This window comes from Calliphora vicina, chromosome 2, assembly GCF_958450345.1.
Source record: "Calliphora vicina chromosome 2, idCalVici1.1, whole genome shotgun sequence".
Taxonomy (NCBI): Eukaryota; Metazoa; Arthropoda; class Insecta; order Diptera; family Calliphoridae; genus Calliphora; species Calliphora vicina.
In genome coordinates this window covers 87,230,726-87,256,078 of record NC_088781.1, presented here as the reverse complement: position 1 = coordinate 87,256,078, position 25,353 = coordinate 87,230,726, and the positions used below count along the sequence as shown (strand labels likewise).

The following is a 25,353-nucleotide window of genomic DNA, read 5'->3' as shown; positions in this document are numbered from 1 at the left end:
AGTTACATGGATAAGAAAAAACCCCTGTTTGACCAAATTGTCAAAATTTTACCCCCTATAACTCAGAGAGTTCTCGACCGATGTTGTTGAAAAATTGTGTCTGAGTTACTATCCAATAGAGCTAACCTTGGTGCAAATTTCATCCCGATCGGAAGACATCGATTTCAAAAGTTGGTTCACTTGACATGAAATGCCCCATATATATAAGGGTTTCAAATGTATACATACAAATTTTAGCATTTACTTAATATTTTTGGTAGTCCGCATATTTCTGTACTAAATATTAATATTGATAGCTGCTATAGCTGTCCCTATATATAATTTTTCATCACATCTATGGGAGGTGCCACGCCCACTATTGCTATTTTGCCCATTTTTGGCCTAAATAAGTAGTTCATACAAAATTTTAACGCTTTACATACTACAATTATACAGATAGATATGAATTTTAGTATTTAGATTGTTTGGGAAGTGCCACGCCCACTATTTCAGTCCGCCCATTCTTGTCCTAAATATTAAAATTGATGGTAGAATATCCGTACAAAATGTATGGATTCTATCTCTTATTGTATCCCATATATTAGATTTTTTAAATAATCATCATATGGGAGGTGCCACGCCCTCTGTGGCTACTACTCCCATTTTTGCCGCAAATATTTAAACAAACAGTGGAATTGCTCATGCAAAATTTGAGGACTATAGCTATTATAGTTTCCTAAATATTTGATTTTAAAAATTAACTTTGTATGTGAGGTACCACGCCCACTTAAAATTTCAAAACAAAAAGTAGCCTATAGCTCCTTCCAGACATACATAAATATACTGTAAAAATTTCAAGCAAATCGGTTCAGCCGTTTAGCCGTCTATAGATCCCAAACTAAAAATAATAAACATACATACATACAGACACACATTCACTTTTATATATATAGATTATTATTATTAATTAACTGATGATCTGGCAACGCTATGCCTGAATAGTGGTGTTTATTTATGCAGCTGAACATTTGTTAACTTTTTTAATTAAAATAAACTCAATTATTACCTAAAAAATAAATATTTGTGGAGAATTGCGCGTTTATAATAGTTTGTGTATGAAAAATTATCAAACTCTTATTTTTTTATAACCTGTTTGCTGTTTTGAAGTGTCTTCCTTGCCTGTCGGCTTTTATCTGACGCCATATTTTGTATCTGCTGCTATATATACATAAATTTCTGTGCATAAACCAAAATGTCGCCGCCTGCTGAAGTTTTTAAGTGTGGTGATTGTAAAGAAAATATAAGCAAACGCCAGGCAAGCATTCAATGCAAGACATGTTCTTTATGGTTACATGTTTCATGTTCAGGTATTTCTGACGGTGCCCTTAATGTCCTCAAAGTCAACAAATCGTTGTCGTTGTCATGTAGTTCCTGTAATAAAAACCCGCGAGCTGGACTTGAAAGTTTGTTGCAAAAGGAAATAAGAAATAATCTTAATGGCAAGATTGATGCTTTTATAAATAAAGTTGATGAAGAACAAAACTCTATTAAACAAGCACTGGCTGATACTGTATCCAGTTTTAAATCCGAAATGGCTACCTGCTTAAAAGAAATCGGAGATTATCGATTGTAGTAAATTAATAAGAAATGTTGATTCTTCTACAAGTAAAAAGATAACTGCGCTAGAGGAGGAAAATAATATTTTACACAAGAGGCTAAATCGTGCTGATATCGTTGTTAATGGGTTGCCAGACGGTATAGATGACCTTTTTTCTGTTGTGGTTAAAATTGGATCTATATATGATGTGTCTATCTCGAGCAATGATGTTAATCATGTGTGCTATTTCAATAATCGCAAATCTGTTTTGGTTAAATTTAACAGTGTGTTTTTGCGGGACAAAATTATTAGAGAATATTATAAATCTCGATCTCTTAAACTTAATGATATTGTTGGTGGTGATATTGCTCTACGTGTTTATCTGAATGACCACTTTTATTATTTATTGTTGTTATTTAGGCATTATTCATTAACAAGTTGGTACATTTTCATATTTTATAAATTTTTGCATTTATTTTTACCTTTGCTTTCTTTTACAAATTATTATTTAATGTTATTTTTTCAAATGTGAAGCTGTGTATTATGCGAAGAAATTTTGTTTAGAATAATGAAGATTTTATTAAATTATTATTTTTATCATATTTACATCTTTTGGTTCCCCGCTGTAATATTTTTCTTTTACTTCTATGTCGGTTAACTTAAATATTGGTCCATCTTTCAGTGACAATCCTTATATTAAATCTGTTTTAAATCCCTATATGAGTTATTTCAAAGCGGGTCATATTAACTGCCCGAGTCTTAGGCCCTCGGCGGACTATTCTAAGATTGATGAGTTGAGATCAATCTTGAGTGGTTCGGTATTGAATGTTTTCGGAGTAACTGAAACTTGGCTCAAACCTTATATTTCAACTCGATCTGTTCAAATTTCTGGTTTAAATTTTTATCGAAATGATCGCTTGAATACAAGAGGTGGAGGAGTGGGGATTTATGTCTCTACTGGTCTTAAGAGTAAAACAGTTTTTAAGGTTTCGGACTTTGGAACGTGTGAATCGCTTTTTGTAGAAATTTCTTTTGGTAATACCCTGGTTCTGTTTGGTGTTGTTTACTTGCCTCATGGTGACTTAGTTTCCTTCGAGAACTTACATTATGAAGTGTTTTTGAAATACTCGAATGTTGTAGTTGTTGGGGATTTCAACTGTAATATGTTTGACACTGTGAGATCTTGTAGCATGAGAGCATTGTGTTTGAGAAACAATTTGTTCGTAGTTCATAACTCTAGACCTACCCATTTCGATGTTGCTCATGGTTCTACATCTTTAATTGACTTTTGGTTGGTCAGTGATATATCAATGTTAAGTTTTTCTGATCAACTACAGTGCCCATTTATCTCACATCATGCTTTAATATTTGGTTCATTTTTGTTTAGTGTGGAACAGATAGATGAGTATTTTGAATTTAGGGACTTTGACTCTATTGACTGGGATGGCTTGGTGAGGTTTTTTGAAGCTTTTAATTTTGAGGACTTTAATGGTAGTAATGTTGATGATCAGTGCTCTATTATTTCTTCACTTTTTAATTCATTGCTGAGTTTTGTTCCTGTTGTCAGGAAAAAAATTTGTTGTGCTGATAATAATTGGATGAGTTCTAGGGAAGTTATGTTTGCAAGATCTCTTAGGGACCTAGCATATCGTTATTTTAGACTTTATCGTTCTGAAGAGAACTGGAGAATGTATTGTAGGTATCGAAATAAGGCCAAAAGTATTGTACGCAGGACTAAGAGGAAACATTTTTCTAAACTATTTTCGGGTTTAGATACGGCAGGGTTGTGGAAAGTTTTAAGAGGGGCTGGGTGTGTTGGAAGCGATTCAGTGGACTTCTGTGGTGATGCTGATGTCCTAAATGACTTTTTTGTTTCTGTTAGTGGTTCTAGTAACATTGATGGTGTTATCTTTGATAATTATTCTGATTGCCAAAACTCTTTTTCATTTCGCTGTATAACTGAGCTTGAGGTGGGTGAAGCATTAGAGAAAGTGAGGTCTCATTCTGTTGGAGTTGATAATCTTCCAATACGTTTTATTAAGTTAAGATAAATTTATCCACTTGTCTCTAATCTGATATTGGATTTATTTAACCACATTTTGATGACATCTACTTTCCCTCAGCTTTGGAAGACTGCCCGAGTTGTTCCAATTTCTAAAGCTAAAGCTGTTCACAGTCCTGATGATCTAAGACCGATTTCAATTCTACCGGTATTATCTAAAGTTTTTGAACATGTTATGAAGGAGCAGATACTTGCGTCTAATATAGTGACTATTTATGATGGGCAACATGCTTACCGTAAAGGCTATAATACCACTTCAATGCTTCTTAGTATTACAGATCACATTAGATGGCATGTTAATGCCAGTGAATTGAGTATGCCTATATCTCTAGATCTTTCTAAAGCTTTTAATTCTATTTATTTTTCTACCATGGTTAGAAAGCTTAGAGATGAGTTTCATTTCTCTGGTACAGCATGTCGTCTTATTTATTCTTATTTGATGGATAGGTTTCAGTTTGTCGTTTTCAATGGACAGACATCATCTTTGCGAACTCTTCACTCTGGTGTTCCTCAGGGGTCTGTTTTGGGCCCTCTTTTATTCATTTTGTATATGAATAGCCTACCTGAATTTATTGCAGGGACATAACTGTTATAACCAATATTGGAAAAAATCCTGAAATAATTGTTTATCAAGAATTTTTGAAAAATGGTCCCTGAATAACAGTTAAAAATAACCAATATTATTTTGGTCTTTGGTAACCATTATAAACGATTTTTATTTTATTTGGTCTTCAATAACCATTATAAAAGATTTTTATTTTTTTAGGTCTTTAATAACCATTATAAAAGATTTTTATTTTTTTTGGTCTTTGATAACTATTATTAAAGATTTTTATTTTTTTTGGTCTTCCGTAAACATTATGAGTACGAACAAAGTTTTTTGGTCGCATGGACCTGGTTTTCTTGTATTTTAAAATAGACAGAGAAAGATAAATTGGTTCAGAATTTCATAAGAATCAAAAATATGATTATAAAATGTTTTCTTTTAAAATGTGCAATATGTGGGAGCTATGACTAATTATGGACAAATCGGCATACAATTAAGTGACATGTCTTCTGTATACATGAAAGTTATTTGTGCTAAATTTTATTTGAATACCAACTTTTTTAAGAAATCTATACTCGTTAAAATGCTTTTCGGAAGTGGGCCTTGTATGGGAACTATGACTAATTATGGACAATCGTCACAAAATTTAGTAGTGAGAGTTCGGCTTATATAAAACTTATTTGTGCTGAATTTGGTTTGGATATCTATATAACTAAGATATTTATGAGGGATTATCTATTTTCAGATAGGACAATCGTTTGGGGGATAGGAGAAATAATAGACCGATTTTAACCAAATTCAATAGACTTCCTTGGGGCACTATACGGTATATCACTATGGTGGTGTAGGGTATAAATATTTGTAATGGCTGTAGTCTATCAAAGACCAAAAAAATAAAATTTTTTTATAATGGTTATTGAAGACCAAAAAAAATAAAAATCTTTCATAATGGTTAACAGAGACCGAAATAAATAAAAATCTTTCATTATGATTATTAAAGACCAAAAAAAATAGAAATCTTTCATAATGGTTATCAAAGACCTAAAAAAATTTAAATTTTTCATAATGGTTATCATAGACTAAAATTATTTTGAGTTATTTATAATTGTTATTACGGGACCTATTTTTTTGCAGTTATTTTTCCTATAACCAATTGTTTATTTAAAAAAAAATAACAGTTATTTCGGGTCCCTGATTTATTGCCTCTCCGTTGTGCAGATCTTTTATATTTGCCGATGATATCTTCTTGCTTTTTGGAAGCAGTATTGATTTTCCAGACGTTTTGCAAAATAATACTAACTTTTGTCTACAGCGTGTTCTTGAGTGGACTTCATGTAATTCACTAACAGTAAATCCCTCTAAAACTAATGCAATTATGTTCGGCCCAACAATTCGTTTTTTCCTAGTTTGAATATTGTATATGACAATGTTAGTATTAACTTTGTTGAATATCTCAAATGTTTAGGTGTTATTTTAGATACTAAACTTTCTTTTTGTAACCACATTGATATTGTAAGCTCTAGAATTTTTGGAGTTTTACGCAGAATATACTCTATTAATTTCTATTTGCCTACGCATATTCGGTGTAAATTGGCTCACTCACTGCTAATGTCGCAGATTTTGTATGGGCTGGAAATTTTTTCTGGTACCTGTTCTATGCACCTGTGTAGAATTAAACGTTTGGTGAATTCAGTGCTTCGGTTTGTATATAATGTAAAGCGTCGCGAGCATATTTCTTACTTTGTTCGATGTTTCCTTGGTTGCACCTTTGATAATTTCATAAAATATCGGAATATTATACTGTTTTACAATATTGTTAGAAGTAACAAACCACTTGCTCTGTGCAATTCTTTTGTATTTACGCGATCAGTTAGACACCCACAAATATTAATACCTAAAATTAATTTGTCATTTTTTGAGAGATCATATATGGTTAGAATTGCTCGATGGTGGAATGTTTTACCCATTTCATTGCGTCTTTTTTCACATTCTAATAACGTGTTCCGATTAAAATTTTTTATGCCACTTTTCCGAGTCAATATTGTAATGAAAAACGATTCATTAAATTGATTTATTTGTACATATGTATATATGTAATATAAATTGTTGCTGAATGGGACCTTGTGATATTTAATTTTCCGTCACTTTTTATGTACATATTATTTATGGCTGGGGAGCCTACAGTAGATGAATTATGATTGTATATAATATATGTATATTATGTTGGTTCATTTACCTGCTTGTTTTACTATTTTCTTCAACTCTTTAATTAAAAATTGTTAAAGCTAGTAAGCAAATGAACAGACGTTTTTTTAATATAGTTAAAAAGTCTAAAAACCGGTTATTCCAACCGGTTTTTGATAGAAAATACCGAAAACTGGTTTTTAAAAATTAAACTTTTTCGAATTATTCGAAAATCGGTTTTTAGAATATGTCGTTCTTTTTAGTCAACATTGGCACTTTTCTAGCACTGCGAGCTTTTAGGTTCTCTTTAATAAGTGTTTTCCGAATTGTTGAAGAGTCGATGTTGATGTTTAAATCATTTTTTATTTGTTTAGACGAAATAAATATATGCTTTTTAACACATCAATGATCTTTCCTTTTACTGCTGGTGTAACTTTCGGTTTTCTACCACGCGTTTATTTAGCAGGATTCCATTTGACAGCATCTTCTACCATTGTTTTTGAAATTCCAAGCAACATTGATATTGTTACGTTTTAACCTTTTCAAAACGCTAGTTTATTTCCTTTAAATAAACCGGATACTTTTGATTGCAAATAAAAGCCGTTTAGTAGTTTAAAAATTGTAACAACTCTTTATTTCTTTAAAATGTAACAACAACATAATTAAATAGCCACTCAATGTTTTTTATACACGCTTATAAATTCTCAGAATTACAGACACAATTTATAATGTACACGAATTTACTTGAAAAACACAACACACTTTAAGGCACTTAGATGATGTTTATTCGAAAAGCGTCTCTGATAAACTCACTAACGACTGCAACCTCGGCCACTATTTATAACACTGCATTACCATCTAGAAAGCTCTTTAACTGTCAAAGTTCGAATATTCTAGATCATACGCCATCTGTGGTGTACTTTCTACAATGTTCTTTAACTGATTATTCGAACTCGAATACAGCGTTGCCAACTTACAATCAAATCAACTGAAAGCTTTTATTTAACAATGCCCACAGATATGTTACAGTTTTACAGCACTGTTACTTGAAAGCATTATGCTACTTTTAAATCAGCCGTTAAAATTGTTATATTTGAATTCAAGTACAATTTCGTAACAATATTTTTCTATAAGAATTTCCCGCTTCACGCAACTTTTGGATATTTTGCCGTACTTCTGGGTCACAAATGCTTAGATTTTCCATTTTTCTCCAATTGGCTTAAACAAAAGGAATTATTTTAATGTTGGAATGTAAATTAGAACACTCTTCTTACCTTTTATATACAAAATAATAACTTAATAATTTTTTTTTTAGCAAAAAAAAACTTTTGGTGAAAAAAAAATCGGGTTAAAAAATATTTTTCCGATTATGTCCCATTGTAGGTCCAACTTGGTTTTATATACGTCATTGCAAAGGTCGTTGAAATATCTATCATTAGATAACCACATTGTCCATATTAACCCATTTGGCGCAGATGTACTCAATTGAGTACAGCTAAATATTAGGCGATATTTTTAAAGTTTTTGTGATTTTTTCGCGTTTTTAGCTTAAAAGGAACCTGTTTCCGATAAAATAATACAAAAAATCTGACTTTATACGTATCAGATGTCAAAAAATAGACGCTTAAACTTATAGAAAATTGGTGTGGCGAGATAAGCACAGATTTTCCGTTTTTTTAGCTTTTACTGTGTAGCAAATTTATTTGTTATTTTATTTTCTAAAAGAAGCCATTTCTACCCAGCAAAAAAAGTGAGGAAGAAGATGCAGAATTTTCACAACAAATAGCATTCTTGATGTACTTCCAATTTTGGTGAAAAAGCTATGAATTTTACATTAGCTTGTCATTGGAGGGATGTTGTTCATTTTTGACAACTTTTTACTTAATAAATTCGATGCTTTCGATGCGATTAAATTTCGATTTTAAGGTGTTATTTTAATGTAGGTAGTGGATACCTATATTTTTTGGCATCTTGGATGGAAATATAAATAATAGAAAAAAAGTGATGTAATTGAGCATTTATGAATTGATTTTAATGTAGTTATAAAATTTATGAAACAATGGTTGATTAATTTTAATGATTAAAAAATGTAAAAATTGTTTGTACCTATACCAATTTTTACAGGTTTTAATAAATTTTATAAAATTCAAAAAATGTAGGAAACAATTACATCAACGAAATATTTATAATTCAGTGTCAAATACCCATATTTAAAATCACATCTTCAGAGGTAGAAAAGATTCATTTGCAACTTTAGATGTGATTAAAATGTCATATGTAAAGATGCACTTCCATTATTTTTTGCTGGGTATTTATAAAATATGTAAAAATAAATTGTATGCCATTTACTTTTACAAAGTTATCCTATTTTAAATATAACTGTACTCAATTGAGTACAGTGGAAGCAATATTGGAAGATAATGACAGTGATTCTTTCTATAATTTCGCAATAAATTAACCGATGAAGAAGGTGGTGATGAGAACATGACAGCTGACAACTTGCTGAGAGATGTGATAGGCAACATTGAGGTGTTTAGACTCGGCTTAAAAAAATGTATGGGTGTACTGATATTGATTTGATATAACAAATAACCCAGAGAGGATTTATACTGGGGCTAAGTTAAGATATTGGCATGGAAATTGCGTTAAAATCAATGTCAAAAACGGATATTGCTACACTTACGATTTATATTGTAGAAAATCGTCAAAAGTAGGAAAAAAATTACTTGAGAAAAAAGAGATGTATTTTTTGATAATTGACAGTAGCGTCTGTACAATGGCAAGAAACTATGACACAATTGAGCTATTGGAGCTGTAAAACGTTGGCCATTTACACAACGACAAAAAATGTATGGCAACATATCAGTCTTATAACTAACATATGGGAGGTTGCGCAAATCGAGCGCTACCGAAAGTTCATGTTTATTTAAAAAAAATTGTTGGTCAAGTTGTAGAAAAATCTTAAGTGTTCGTGGGGAATGAATTGACACAGTTGAATAAAACACACTTGTGTGTTTAAACAGTCCTCGTGCAAACATATTTGTGGAAATATTTGAAAAAATAATTGACAATCACATGGAATTTAGTAAAAAATTTTTGTTTAATTACCTGGCCACCACTGTAGGTAAAAATCGAGGTTATCTGGGGTCTTCAGAAAATTGATTTCAACAGACAGACGGACGGCTTAATAGACTCCGCTATCTATAAGGATTCAGAATATACAGTATTGGCCATAACTAAAGCATCCCCTCAATGAATTTTTTTCATATGGTATTTTTTTGTATAAAATCGAAGTTTTAAATATCTATTATGTATTATTTTCATTTGTTAATATGTTTAGTATTGATAAACAAATACTTTCAAAGTTAACCTTTCCATAAGAGGTAACTTAAAATTAAAAAATATTTTAAGGTAGAAAATGAAACGGACAAAACTAAAGCACCCCTTCAAGGATATACTATAAAAAAAATGTATTAATTTTTGTTGCAAATCCTTTGTTGTGGATGGCACAAGAACATCTTTTGGCATAGAAGATATTATGTTTTTATGGCGTTTTTCGATATTACTTCCCAGGCTATTTTAACGGCATGAAATAAATCGTTAAAATTTCCGATCCTTATTTCAGCAATTTTCACGATTTATTTTCATATTAACAATGTGCCACAAGTTCTCAATAGGATTGAGATCGGGAGATTGACCAGGCCAATGAAGAACTTGAATCTTATTGCTCTGTATCCAAGTCTTACAAACTTTGGAGGGGTGCTTAGGGTCGTTATCCTGTTGGAAGCTCCCTATAATTGGCATCTCTTCACTGGCATAAGGCAACATTACAGCTTTCAATACATCACGGTACATGAACCGATCCATAATCCCATAAATTTTATGATTTGGCCCAAATCCTTGACCAAAAAAGCAACCCCAGACCATTACATTGCCACCTCCATGTTTAATTGTTCCTTTGCAATACTTAGGATTCAGCCTTTCTCCTTTTGGTCTGCGTACACGCCTTATTCCAGCGGAACTTTTTAAGTTGTATTTGGATTCGTCAGGGAACAGTACTGTCTTTCATTTTTGGACACTCTAGTCGATGTGGGCTGGCTTTGTCAAATTTCAGTCTAGCTTTCTTGTTCTTAACTGATAGAAATGATTTTTTTGCTGGTCGTCAGCTGAATAATCGGGCTTCTTCTACTCTTCTACGGATTGTTCTTTCGCTAACGCATAATCTAAAACTTGTTCGTACTTGAATAGCTGATGCTGTGGGATCTTTTTGTATTGCTCTTTTGATCAAGGAATCATAATATCGTGTTTCTTTTCGCGAACGACCTCCAGAAAGCACCGGTGATATGCGACCAGTCTTAAACAATTTTGAAACGAGCCTGGAAATAACTGATCTGTTAATTGAATATTTTTTACTCAATTCATGTAGTGATAACCCCATCTTCCAGTCTTCAATAACTTTAATTTTAAATTCACTGGAGTACTTGTTCCTTGTCATTGTTTTTTTTCACAATAAACTGTATAAAACTTAAATTTTGCACATACGTCTTCCTTTATTTTTATCTTTTGGAATTTTTAAGTCCATTCATTGTTATTGTTGACTTTACCATCTGCGTCTGTCTTTACCTTATACACCCACTTGCACCCGACTAAGTTTTTGCCTTCAGGTAAATTTACTAATTTCCATGTATTATTTTCAAGAAGTGAGCTATACTCCTCCTCCATGGCAGCAATCCAATGGTTTCCATTATCACACTTTACAGCTTCGTTGTAATTGGATGGCTCGCCATTGATAACGATATCAATTTCTTCTATAAAACGCTTAGGAGCAATGCCTTTATTGGGCCGTTCAGATCTTCGTATAGGCTCGGCGTTTTCACTTGGTTGATTGACATTCACAATATCGCCTTCAACGACATCACTGTCAACGATATGATCTGTATCGAAATTATGATTGTTAAACATACCATGTCCAACATGAACGTCACAATAACCATCGACAAATTTTACATAACGGGAAACAACAACTTTTCCCTTTTCCGGTAAAAAACATCTATACGCTTTTGACTGCAAATCGAACCCAATGAATACGGCTTCTTCCGCCTTTGGGTCTAGTTTACGGCGCTTACAATCTTGAATTCGAACAAAACACTTTGAACCAAAACGTCTCAAATTGCCGTAGAACGGTTTTCGACCATGCCAGATTTCAAATGGTGTTCCGTTTATTGATTTCCATGGTAACAAGTTTTGAAGATTGTTTGCAGTCATAACCGCTTCACCCCAAAATTTATTTTCCAATCCGGCGTCTATTAACATACAGCGCGTCATCTCAATTAGTGTTCGGTTTTTGCGCTCTGCGACACCATTCTGTTGCGGCGAATATGGTGCAGTACGCTGGATGGTAACGCCTTTCATGTTGAGATAATCTACGAATTTTTGATCAATATATTCGCCACAGCGATCTGTTCGTAGGCTTTTGATTTTATGACCAAATTTGTTTGCTGTAGTCTCATAGAATTCTTTAAATTTCTGGAACGTCTCGGATTTTTCTTTAAGCAAAAAAATAGTGGTGAAACGTGAAAAGTCATCGATAAAAGTTAATACATAGCGCTTACCTGACGGGGTTGTTGTTTGCATTGGCCCGCACAGATCGCTATGAATAAGCTGCAAGTTCTCTGTTGACCGATACTTAGACTCCTTTGGAAATGGTGAACGACTTAATTTTCCTTTGATACAGACATCACAATTTGTAACATTTTTACAACTTTTTCTGCATTCTGCCAGCTGTATACCTGTTGCAATATTTTCGTTCTCGATCTTACGAATTGCATCCATACTGCGATGACCCAAAATGCGATGCCAGTCGTGAATACAATAATTATTTTCGGTTGTTACACTATTCACGGAATTTTTCACTCTCAACCTGTACAGATTATTTATTGCATCAGCAAACCCTAAACGATTATTTTCTGGCGATCGTATTTCACATGTGTTTTGACAAAACGTCACTTTTATACCTTTATCAGCTAATTTCTTTACAGAAATTAAATTACCACCAATTTGAGGAACGTATAACACATTATCGATGTGAAATTGATTGCAGCTTCCGTTTTCATTAAGTAATTGAATAACAATACTACCCTTGCCAGATGCAGCTATCATTTGACCATTCGCCACGGAGACATTTTCTGTATACGACCCATCAAACATATCAAACAAATCACGTTTACTTGCAATATGACATGTAGCACCCGAGTCAATTATCCAATCGTTACTGTTTTTTGTACCAACAAAAAATAAATGTTCAGCATATTCATCTTGCTCTATAACGTTGGCCTTTGATTTGTTTTGTTGTTGTTCTTTATTTGCCTTGTTAGCCACGCAGAGTATTCTGTGCATTTACTTCGTACATGACCTTTCTTTTTACAAAAGAAACAAGTAATGCTGCTCCCACTCTTGCGTTTAAAATTTGTGACACGTAGTGCATCTGCGCCTTCGTCCGTTGATGCGACTTTATCTCGCTCTTGCCTACGCCGAAACTCTTCAATAATTTTTGCAGTCACTAAAGAAGGTGTTAAAGTCCATAAATTTTCACGTTTTAAAAGCATTTCAATTTTGAAACGCCAATTAAAATAATTAGTGGATGTTAATTTTGGCGTCTGATAATTTGCATGTAGATCAGCCATATTTTTTTATTATTAAAGTTTTTAATCTGTTAAAATCTTGCCAATCTCTGGGCCCATAACCTTTGATAGAGGATAAGATCGAAGCGTTGATTATATTTCAATGAATACACCTTTATTAATGTGAGGGATTAAAATTTATTTATTTAATTATAATACAGAGGAATTTTATTTCTATGTTGTTCACAAGGCTAACAATAAGAAGAAGGTCAAAAAAAAATAAAGGAAGTTACAAAAGTTGACATATGTGAAGATGTCATAATTGACATATTATAAACATATGTATGTTAATTAAAGTAATTATCGATAACAATAAAGATGAGAAAATGTAAATTATAATAACTAACAGTTATTCCCGATAACTCACATTGCAAATACCGAGTAAAATTTTTAAACATCTTATAAGAGGGTGCCTTTGTTTTGTCCGTTGCGTTTTGAGTTTTTATATGATTTAACATTTTAAATTAATTTTTAATAAAATTATCTTTTACTAAATGAATATTAAATGAACATTAACAATATTAGTTAATAAAATATATACAAAATACATCCCAAAAAAGCCGTTTTTATCAAAAAAATTATGATTTGAAAAAATCCATTGAGGGGGTGCTTTAGTTATGGCCAATACTGTATATACTTTATAGGGTCGGAAATTAAAAATGTAGAAATTACAAACGGAATGACAAACTTATATATACCCTTCTCACGAAGGTGAAGGGTATAATAAGAACCGTTTTTTTCAGCAATTCTCTAATTTTACTTACATTCTCACCAAACAATAATGTACCACATTAGTGTCCTTCTTATTTTTCAAAATATTAAAGATAAAGACATGCATTTATTATTGGAAAATATGCGCCTAATATATGCTTTGAAAAAATCAAAATATGACCTAAAAATTTAAAAAAAATGCATTTATATTTTTATTATTGACTATTATCGCTCAATGCACAAAAAATACACAACAGAGTTCCCATCGTTTAGGAATCTTTAACTTCTACTAACAATTAAATTATTATTGTTCTTCTGAGAAAACGATGGATATGTTAATTCTAATTTCTTGGGAATATATTTTTAACGCCATACTCTTTAAAGACTCTACCATGCCTTTAAAAATCATTAATATGTTGATCGTGCCGTATAGTATCATCCAACTTAATTTTCAGCTCGTAATAAAATATTATGTTTTTAATACAACCCAATAAGCATCGAAGCCCCAAAAATTCAAGGACTTGAATTTGAATGAATGTTTTAAACAAAGTATAACAAGTAGCCCGACTCTTTGACAGCATTACCTAACTCTAAACATGTGTTAGTGAAAAAGTACCTAACTCTAAACATGTGTTAATAACAAAAATGTACATGTGTTTAATTTATTTAAATTTCCCTGAAGGAAACCTGGGGACAAGTGTCTCCAAGTCACCAGTTTTGTCGACTATTTTGGTGACTTTTTAGCGACATTGTCAACGAAGCGTCAACGAAGACGACTCTTCCATCTGTTATGAATTCATACCATTTCGTTTTTTAATTTGTTTAATACAACGTCAAATGTTAACAAGATATGCACCCTGAAGGAAACCTGGGGACAAGTGTCTCCAAGTCACCAGTTTTGTCGACTATTTTGGTGACTTTTTAGCGACATTGTCAACGAAGCGTCAACGAAGACGACTCTTCCATCTGTTATGAATTCATACCATTTCGTTTTTTAATTTGTTTAATACAACGTCAAATGTTAACAAGATATGCAGTTTCATTGTTTACATCTACTTCAGAAAAGTACCAAAAGTGTAGATTAGAATTACTAAAATGTACTAGTGAATAAGTACCTAGTCAATAGTAATATCGTCAGTAGTAGACTTCCAATGACACGCACATGTTAAATGTATATAGTAAATAGCATTGTCTGTGGTAAAATAAGTCACTAGTACTGGTGACTGTGTCAATAGTAAGTCAGTATAGTTTCACTATTGACACTTCCTGCAGGGTTACTTCTATTTTCAATATCAAAAATTTAAACTCTGTCCTATAAATGAAATTTTACCACAAATAAAATTATTGTCAAAAATTAATAAAAATTTAATTTTTTCATTTGAGCAAAATTAAAGTCTTTCGTAAATAAAAATGTCTTGCAAAGTATTAAAAAAAAATTGGCAAATATTGTGTAGAAGTGTATTGAAGTGGTAAGGGGTATATTTAGTCGGAAAATCATAGTTAAAATTTCAAGTTTTTTGATGTGTTTAATTCTCTCACAAGGGTGTTGAATTCACATGGTATCCGTATACAGTGGTGGCCAGGTAATTAAGACAAAAAAGTTTGCTAAATTCCATGTAATTGTCAATTATTTTTTCAAATATTTCCACAAATATGTATGCATGAGGACTGTTTTAACACACAAGTGTATTTTATTTGACTGTATCAATTCATACATATTCACCACGAACTCATAAGATTTTTCTACAACTTGACCAAACATTTTTTTTTAAATAAACATATTTTCTCACATTTATATCATTATATTTTTATTATTATAAAATATTCGGACCAAATTTCGTATTTTTAGTTCCATTAGTTTCGGTCATATCATGTTATTAACAGCGGATGTTCGCTGAGGTGGGTCAACGTATTTCCACATATCTTTGTCCATATATGTTTTACCGATTCTTCCAAACATTTTTCAGAAACTAGAAACATTAATAATAAATTTCATACCCTTTTTTTGGCTCTATCGCACTTAAAATTCAGCTGATGAAAAAATTCAAGTAGTTGTCTTAAATTGGTGGCCACCACTGTATGTGAGATAGTAATATTGTAAAATAGAGAGTCGGACTACTTGGTATACTTTGGTTTTAAACAAAGTATACAAATAGTCCGACTCTTTTTTTAAAATTACTCTCTCACATATTCGAGTACGGTGTGAATTCAACACCCTTGTGAGATAATTAAACACTTCAAAATACTAGAAATTTTAACTTTGATTTTTCGACTAAATATATACCGAACCACTCCACTTTATTACACTTCTACACAATATTTGGCGAATTTTTTAAATACTTAGCGAACACTTTTATTTCCGGAACACGCTAATTTTGCTCAAACGAAATTTTTTTTTTAATTTTTGACACACAATTTTATTTGTGGTAGAATTTAATTTATAGAACAGAGTTTAAATTTTTGGTATTGAAAATAGATCAAAATTTAAATAAATTCAAATTTAAAAATTTTTATAGAACTCTGTGTGTCTGGTGAGAATTAAAAAGGCTGCAACACATGTACATTTTTGTTACTAACACATGTTTAGAGTTAGGTAATACAAATCTGCTAAAAATAATAGATACACCAAAATTTATTTTTTAAAAACGAAAAAAAAATAATGGTATATTGTAAAATTATAAAAAAAATTCAGTCGATTTTTATTTACAGTTAAAAGGAGAGTAAAAAACAAAAACAAAATATTTCATAATTAATAATAAATATTATAAAGTAAATTAAATTTCTTAAATTTCTTAAATTTCGAAAAATTTGGTGCTCATAATAATAGATACATTTTTAAAAATTCTTATTAAACAAAAGCTAATAAATTTTATCTTAAAAAAATTAGTTTATTATTAAAGTAAAGCTAGTATCCAGTATATCCACCTTTGTTTTGTAAAACTTTCTCCACTCTTCTGGGCATACTGGATATCAAGTTCTGACACTTCTCCAATGGAATCTCGTACCATATTTTTTGCGTTTTCTCCCATAAATCGTCTTTATTTTTGAAAACTTCCTTCGAAACCTTATCTTTAATTCACTCCACAAGTTTTCTATTGGGTTTAAATCAGGGGATTGGCTGGGCCAGCTTAAAACAGGTACGTTATTCTCCAAGAACCAGTTTTTAACTAATCTTGAACTATGTTTTGGGTCGTTGTCCTGCTGGAATGTCCATATTAATGGCATATTTTCCGATGCATATGGAAGCATTACGTTTTCCAATATGTCTCTATACCCACTAGCATTCATGGTATCTTCTATTCGGAATATCGGACCAACACCATTCCATGAAAAGCAACCCCAAACCATTATGTTTCCCCCGCCATGTTTTACCGTCTTTTTTGTAAATTTAACGTGGAATTCTTTTCCTTTTGGTCGGCGTACATTTCTTTGGCAGTCGTTTCCAAACAAATTTATTTTTGTTTCGTCGCTCCATAAAATATTTCTCCATTTTTTTTCGCCTTCACACCCGGACCATTGTAAGTGCTCTTTAGCAAATTCTAATCTTGTCTTGATATTTTTTTGGCGCATTAGTGGCACTTTTCTGGCAATTCTTCCCGGCAATTTAGCTTGTAAAAGACGACGACGAACTGTTTGTGGACTGATTTCGTTACATAGCTCCGCAGAAATAGCTTTCGATGATATGAAAGGGTCTTTTTTAACCATAAGGACGATCCGCCTATCTGTTTCTGGACTGGTTTTCTTTGGTCTACCGCGAGTTTCTCTTTTTTGTTTTTTAGATAAAGCATTTTGGACAAAATGCTCTTTGCTATTTCCCGTAATGATTTTCCTTGATTTCTCATCGTTTGAACAATTTTTTTCTCATCTTCGGTACAATGATGATTTCGTCCCATTTTCTTCAAAAGTCCTATTTTTTATAAAATTGTTGCTAAAATTTAAATTATACTTACTGTTTCACGTAAATAGGAACAAAAAATTGCACAAAAAAAAAATTGTATATAAACAAATTACAAATTACTGATGTGTATCTATTATAATTTTTTGTAATTCAAATAAATTCGTTTTTAAAAATCAACACGAAAGCAAATAGTTGCCAGATTTTTGACTGACATGACATTGCCAGATAGAAATTTTAATAATATGATGTATTCTTAACGCTTGCGAGGAAATTTTCAATGTTACCGCCATTTAAATTTTTTCCAATTAGGTGTATCTATTATTTTGAGCAGATGTGTATATAAAAATAAATATTTTGTAACTCAAAATATACAATTTTTGATTTTTTGTTGGCAAAATCAAAAACTTTGACTTTTTTTTTTAAAATGGGCCCTTTTTGTATTTTTTTTGCTATAAAGAAAGCTTATGTCTATTCCTTTAAGATGGTTTCGTAACTCAATACATTCAATTTTTGTGTTAAAACATTTATTTTGATAGATATCCCATTCGCATCCCACTATACTACCAAATAGGTCTTAAAGGTAAATAACAAATAATCAGTTACTTTTTTTCAATTGCCCATTTTTTTTATTGCAGGTTTATTTTTAGAAACACTGAATCGGTTCTTTTCAAACACTAAAGTCGGTTCTTTTTAAAAACAACTTTAAAATAAAAACCTGTTTTTTATTAATTTGCAACCATAGTCAAAATTAAAGTATGTTTTAAATTGAACCGACTTTAACTGGGTGCCACAGCAAATGTAGAAAATGTTTTCATACAATATACAACAAAAAACAGACAAGTGGCAACGCTGAACAGCTGACTTACAAAATTAAAAAAATCAAAAAAACGTAAACAATAAAAGTAACCGGGACATCTAAAGAAAGAAAGTTGTTTGTTGCGGAAAATATAAGATTAATATCATAATTACGATATTTTGGTACTAAACATTTTTTATTTTGTGACGAACTTTTTTACTCGGCGAAGAACAGCTTATGCTGTTGTTAAACGAGTTAAAAACAACTTCAGCTAGTTTTATATTTAGAGTCGACTTCAGCGTCAAAAGTATACTTTAACTTGTCTATGATAGACCTAAAGTCCACTCTTAAGTAAATTTGAGTTTAATTCTCTTAAAATGTACTTTATTTTTGACTATGATTATGGGCCATTGTATTACTGTGTGAAAACCATTATTTGATGCACAATAAAATAGCTAAGCAAAAACAACTTCAGCTAGTTTTATATTTAGAGTCGACTTCAGCGTCAGAAGTATACTTTAACTTGTCTATGATAGACCTAAAGTCCACTCTTAAGTAAAGTCGAGTTTAATTCTCTTAAAATGTACTTTATTTTTGACTATGATTATGGGCCATTGTATTACTGTGTGAAAACCATTATTTGATGCACAATAAAATAATTAGGCAGTGGTGTAGTGAGTAGAACAGCAGACTAGCAAACGGATAGTTCTTGGTTCGACTCTTGGCTGCGACTTATTATTTTTTTTTATTTTTTGTTTACAAATACAAAATTCTATAAATAACTCTACTAACAAAACAACTTATTTCCGGCCAAAAAATATATCTTACTTTTGGGACATCGCAAACAAAAATAAGTAGTCTAATCGTCAAATTCCCCTTATTTTTCGGCTTATTTGTAAGCAAAGTTTTTGCTGGGTGAGTTACAAAATATTTATTTTGATAGATATCCCACTCGCAACCCACTAAGCAACCTAAAATATATTAAAGGAATGAATCTGAGCTTTATTTTGACCAAAAAATTTTTTTTAAAAAAAGGGCCCATTTTGAAAAAATATCGAATTTGCAAAAAAAGTCAAAAATTGTAAGTCTTGAGTTAAAAAATATTTATTTTGATAGATATCCATCCCACTCGCATCCTACTAAGCGACCAAAAGGGTCTTCTAGGAAAATATCTAAGCTTTTGTTTGAGCTAAAAAAAAATAAAAAAGGGTCCATTTTTAAAAAAAAGTCAACAAAGTTTTTGATTTTGCGAAAAAAGTCAAAAATTGTATGTTTTGAGTTACAAAATATTTATTATGATAGATATCCCACACGCATCCCACTAAGCGACCAAATAGGTGTTTAAGGAAAATATCTAAGCTTTATTTTAAGAAAAAAAGGCCCATTTTAAAAAAAAATAAAAGTTTTTGATATCGGAAAAAAATATTAAAAATTAATAATATTAATTTTTTTTTAAATATTTTTTTCGAAAGATTGAAGAAAGAGCTGTATTAACTATTTGGGACACATTTTGCTAAGAACAATAGGTAATAAGTTACATGGATAAGAAAAAACACCTACTTGACCAAAATGTCAAACTCTAACTCGGAGATTTCTCGACCGATCTTGTTGAAAAATTGTGTCTGAATTACTATCCAATAGAACTAACCTTGGTACAAATCCCGATCGGAAGACATCGATTTCAAAAGTTGGTTCACTTGACATGAAATGCCCCATATATATTTGGGGGATTCAAACTGTCTCCTATTAGGTCGTATTGTCATAATGTCATAAAATATTTTTTTAGTTTAAATAAATTTTTGTTGGGTTTGAAACAAAAAAGTTATAAACTAATAAGACTTTTAGAACTATGTTTATTGGTTTGTCATAAAATATTAAAAAAAATTCGGAAACGTGTTTTTGGGGCTGTACCTGAATGGGTACAATGGCGTAATGTGTATGCTATTTTTATAATGTGTGAAAATTTTTAAAACATTACTTTTTCAACACAACGCAATATCGCAATGTTCAGACAACCATCTTATTCTGTTATGACATTCACCCCATCGTAGAGGATTTTTTATCCTTTAAGGAAATTGGTTTCCAGGAGTAGTTGCGACACCAGAAGCCAGTGTAATTTGTATATGGGTCTCACTTTGTCAGTAGCATCTAAATTAGTGTTATCAGCCAAATTAACAAAACGTTTTATTTCTTTGAATCTGTTCTGTGATATAATTTCGGAAATTTTGGAGTGCGAGTATCCTCGCAGATCTTCCAATACATATCTTCTTTTGGCATAGAGCGATATCCACTGTAAAGCAAAATAATCAAGAATATTCAAATCTTCTGCGTTGAAGGATAAATTGTGCTTATTAACTTGCGATGCATAAATGCAAGTATGCTAAATGGTTAAACTAACAACCTTCTTCAAGTCTGAAATAATATTGAACTCATTGTCCAAAAAATTAGTTTGAGACATTTGAACATCGCATGATCTTATCCAAATAGAATTTGTTTTGCTTGATCTTGAGGGCATTATTTTCTGTCAGAACATCTCAAGTGGAACATCATCGTCGCTATCACTGTCACAAAATACTTATATTTCACCTGGTACATGCGATCTCTAACAATATCCTCAGCAACACCTTCATCAATATTACAATCCGGATCTGATAAAACAAAAAACCAAAATAAAACATTTGCATTAAAAACTTCACGTTTTGATGGTTTGAAATTCTATTTTAGCGAACGAAAAATCTTGAAAAAAAATAATACATATCAAGCCATTGTATCCAATTGTTGGGTACACCGATTTTCCTAATCACACAACTTTGTCCAAAAAAAATTTTTTTCTTATACATTTTTATATAATATACACATAATCACTCTACTTCACAAAATTATAAAAAATTCTTGCTTTCGTAAAACTGGGTTGGCTCTCCGCAGCTCAATTGTTACTAACCTCGCTAATATTCCAAAAAATGATATAGCATTATAAAAACAGGACAAAATATACCTTAAGGGTATTATTTTTTTATGTGTGTTGTTTAAAAGCACAGTGTGTTGAATGCAAAATCGCAAAAAAAAAAAAAGTCGTCAAATTTATCTTGTTAAAAAATGTATGAGTATTCGAATATTGCCTTTTTTCTGTACTCAAGCAGGTACAATGGCTGGGAATGGGTTAAGGAAACAATAATGGTAATGTATGAAAAAAAATATCTTTCAAACATTAAGAAATAGTAAATAGTCATCAAATTTCTATTTTCACAAATTTCATTTGGTTTATACTCTTAATTCTGATTTCTCAATTTTAATTGAATTTTTCTCAATATTAATTTGGATTTCTTAATATCAATTTGTTTTTTCTCAATAATACCTTCTTTTTCTGAATTACAATTTGTAGTTTCTCAAGATTAACTTGAATTTCCCATACTTAATTTGGATTACTCAATTTCAAGAAATTAGTTTAAGACCAAAGTCTAATGTATGAATTAAAAAAAAAAAATTATGTGCCGAAAATGTTTGTTTCAAATTCGAGAGATATATATACATTAGAGTGACAGCCGATTTCAAAGAGTGCCGGGTGGAATATTGTGACACTAGGCCTAAATGTTAAGTGCTGAAAATTTGAGCCAAATCGGGCAACGATTTCTGGACGCGCATCGAGGTTAAAGTTCAGATATATGCAAAATTTTACTGTTAATATGGAATAAATAGGTGAAACTCCTTAGCTTTCTGCATTGTTTTCTAGAAATATGTAGATTTATTTATATTAATGAATATTACATTAAAAAAAAGTTTTGGAAATTAACCCTGTATCTCTTTGGATAAAAATGACCCAAAAACTGTATTATCGCCAAAATTAGAGAAAAATGCAAATTTTTCAGTTTTTGAAAATAAATAAAATAAATACTTTTGCAATTGAATGCAAAAGAATCGAAATATGTACGTAATTATCGTTGTAATGAGATAAAAATGACAAAATTTGATTACAAAATTTTAAAGTTATTACAAATTCGCCAGACCACTTGAACAAAAAATTTAGAAAAAAAAATTAGATATTTCGAGAAAAATTAAAATAAAAGCTAATTTTTACTTAAAATATGTCCATATTTACTTGTATATGAGTTTTTGTCTTCGTAGGATACCTTTAACCTATTCGGAGGTATGACCAAACAAATTTAATTTTTTTAAAGGCAGTTTCTCCAATTCAAATTTTTAAAAATTTTGTTAAACAAATTTCAAAATTTTTTGATCATCACTTTGGGATTTATTGAGAACATAATAAATAATAATAATATGAAAAAAGTATGAAAATACCTCCTATAGTTTTTCCGTACCTGCGATTTAAATTTTGAGATTTTCGAGAAAAACTATTTTTTTGGCCATATTTTGGCGAATGAGCCGAATTTCTTTATTGTTATGATTTTTAAGCAAAAGCTATTCAGAATATTATATTCCAGGTAATTTTAAATATAGTCTGAAAGTTTTTCTAAAATCGGAAAACGTTAAACCTTAAATCGTGAAGGTCAAAGGTCAATTTTTTCAATATTTGGAATTTCTCATGGAAAGATAGCAAAATGTTATATATTTTTGGGCCGATTTTGATGAAACTTAAGAAAAATATAACACTAGTCTAGTATTTACAAAAACTGCAGACAAATTATAATAGAAAATTTTTTCCGTCCATACAATCTTGGAGCACTCTAATATACATATATGTATAAGGGTATACTATTTCTGACTTCTGATATGATATAATTGCTTATGAAAGTATGTATATTAATTTGAAAGTAAATTAATTTTCTTTTGTACAACAAAGAAATTGTAATCAGAATAATATATTTTTGTGTATTATAACAATGGTCTGGCCAATCATGAAAAACCCGCATTTGCACACCAATTAACAATATGCCTGCTCTCGCTATAAAAAGTCAGATGGCATATTTGCCTATTCAAATTCTTTACCCTTATTGGTAATAAACTATGGTTGTCTCAGTAGGTTCTGCGCCTTCATACATAACGGATGTTTTTTTTAGTTCTTTTTAAAATTATATTTTCAAAAATTAAATAATAATTTCTCTTCAAAATAAAGTGATTTTTTGTGTGTGACTAACAGTTTTGGTTTTTGTTATTTGTTTAAACGTGTAAGTACAAATATGTTACTTTTGTACCGGAAGCAATGCCGTTATAGCTTATGAATTGTTAAAGATGGTTTATTTTTGAACTGTGTACAAATAGTTGTTGTCATTCTAATGTTTTAAAGATTGACAAACAATGAAAATAAATTAAATTCGTTAAAAAAATAATATTCTTCAATAAAAAGATAGTTAAAATTTGTTTTACATAAACGGAAACGTTCAAACTATTCACAACAAACATAAAGAACAAAATAGCATAAACTAATGGATTAAATAAAGTTTATTAAAACATATGGGTATATAAAAAAAATGCATCCTAAAATGTTCTTCGACATTCCTTTTTGATATTTTTTCATTATCATTTGTTTGAACGTTATAGAAAATTTTAAATTGAGAACATACTTTCTAATAATTGTACGTCCATAATTATATATTTATATTTTTTATGAGAATTGTTCTGTTTTTTAATATCATTAAATTTATGTACATATGTATACACAGAAAAAAGAAATTCATAATTGGAATGAATTTTGTAATAAATATTATTAATCGAACATGGCTTTTTTTCCCAAACTTTTTCATTCAGAATAAGAACATGTTCATAAATATTATAAAATTGTTCATGAAGGAAATTTTAGCTTTTTTTGCATAAATTTAATAATATTTTATAATAAATTGCATTATAATTGCATTATCTAAAGAATTAATTCATAACTATTTGCATAATAGCCATATATTGGCCAATATTTTAAGATGAATCAACAATATCTGAAACTTAAAAAATATCATTAAATATAATAAAATAACCATAAACATTAAGCATATCATTCCCTTAAACAAATTTAATCAATTTCGAGCATATTTGCTCATTTTGTAGCTGAAAATCATAAAAATAAATAAAAAATTTTCCAAAGAAAATTTCAAACATTTTTCAACAACATAAAAATATAAATGAAAATTGATATTATTTTTTTCAAGCCTTCTAGATTTAATTTGAAAACATAAAATATGAATAAAATCTTAATATTTAAGAAATTATTTATAAATGTTATGAATTGAAATCAATGATATCAAATCATAATATTTATGTTGAAACTTTTTTCTGTGTATATAATTTTTTTTATGGCTGTTGAATTTTTGAACTTCTTAATATTTTGTAGTAATATTGATATTCTATGTACACAGAAAAAAAATTCATAATTGGAATGAATTTTGTAATAAATATTATTAATCGAACTTGACTTTTTTTTTCCTAAACTTTTTTTATTCAGAATAAGAACATGTTCATAAATATTATAAAATTGTTCATGACGGAAATTTTTGCTTGTTTTGCATAAATTTAATAATATTTTATAACAAATTGCATTATAATTGAATTTTCTAATGAATTAATTCAAAACTATTTGCATAATAGCCATATATTGGCCAAAATTTTAAGATGAAAATCAACAATATCTAAAACTTAAAAACAATATACATAATAAAATATCCATAAACATTAAGCATATCATCCCCTTAAAAAAAATTTAATCAATTTCGCGCATTATTGCTCATTTTCTAGCTGAAAATCATAAAAATAAATAAAAAATTTTCCAAGGAAAATTTCAAAAATTTTTCAACAACATAAAAATATAAATAAAATTGAAATTTTATTTTTCAAGCCTTCTAGATTTAATTTGAAAACATAAAATATGAAAAATCTTAATATTTAAGAAATTATTTATAAATGTTATGAATTGAAATTAATGAAATCAAATCATAATATTTATGTTGAAACTT

The 25,353-nt window shown here is 30.2% G+C and overlaps 1 protein-coding gene across 1 annotated transcript; it reads left to right on the top strand.

Annotated features, from left to right (window-relative positions):
- Positions 1–2,223: 2,223 nt before the first annotated feature.
- LOC135950637 (uncharacterized) lies at positions 2,224–4,224 on the top strand. The gene is made up of 2 exons (XM_065500167.1): positions 2,224–3,567; positions 3,631–4,224. The coding sequence occupies exons 1-2, from the start codon at positions 2,224–2,226 to the stop codon at positions 4,222–4,224; spliced, it is 1,938 nt and encodes a 645-aa protein (XP_065356239.1).
- Positions 4,225–25,353: the final 21,129 nt, after the last annotated feature.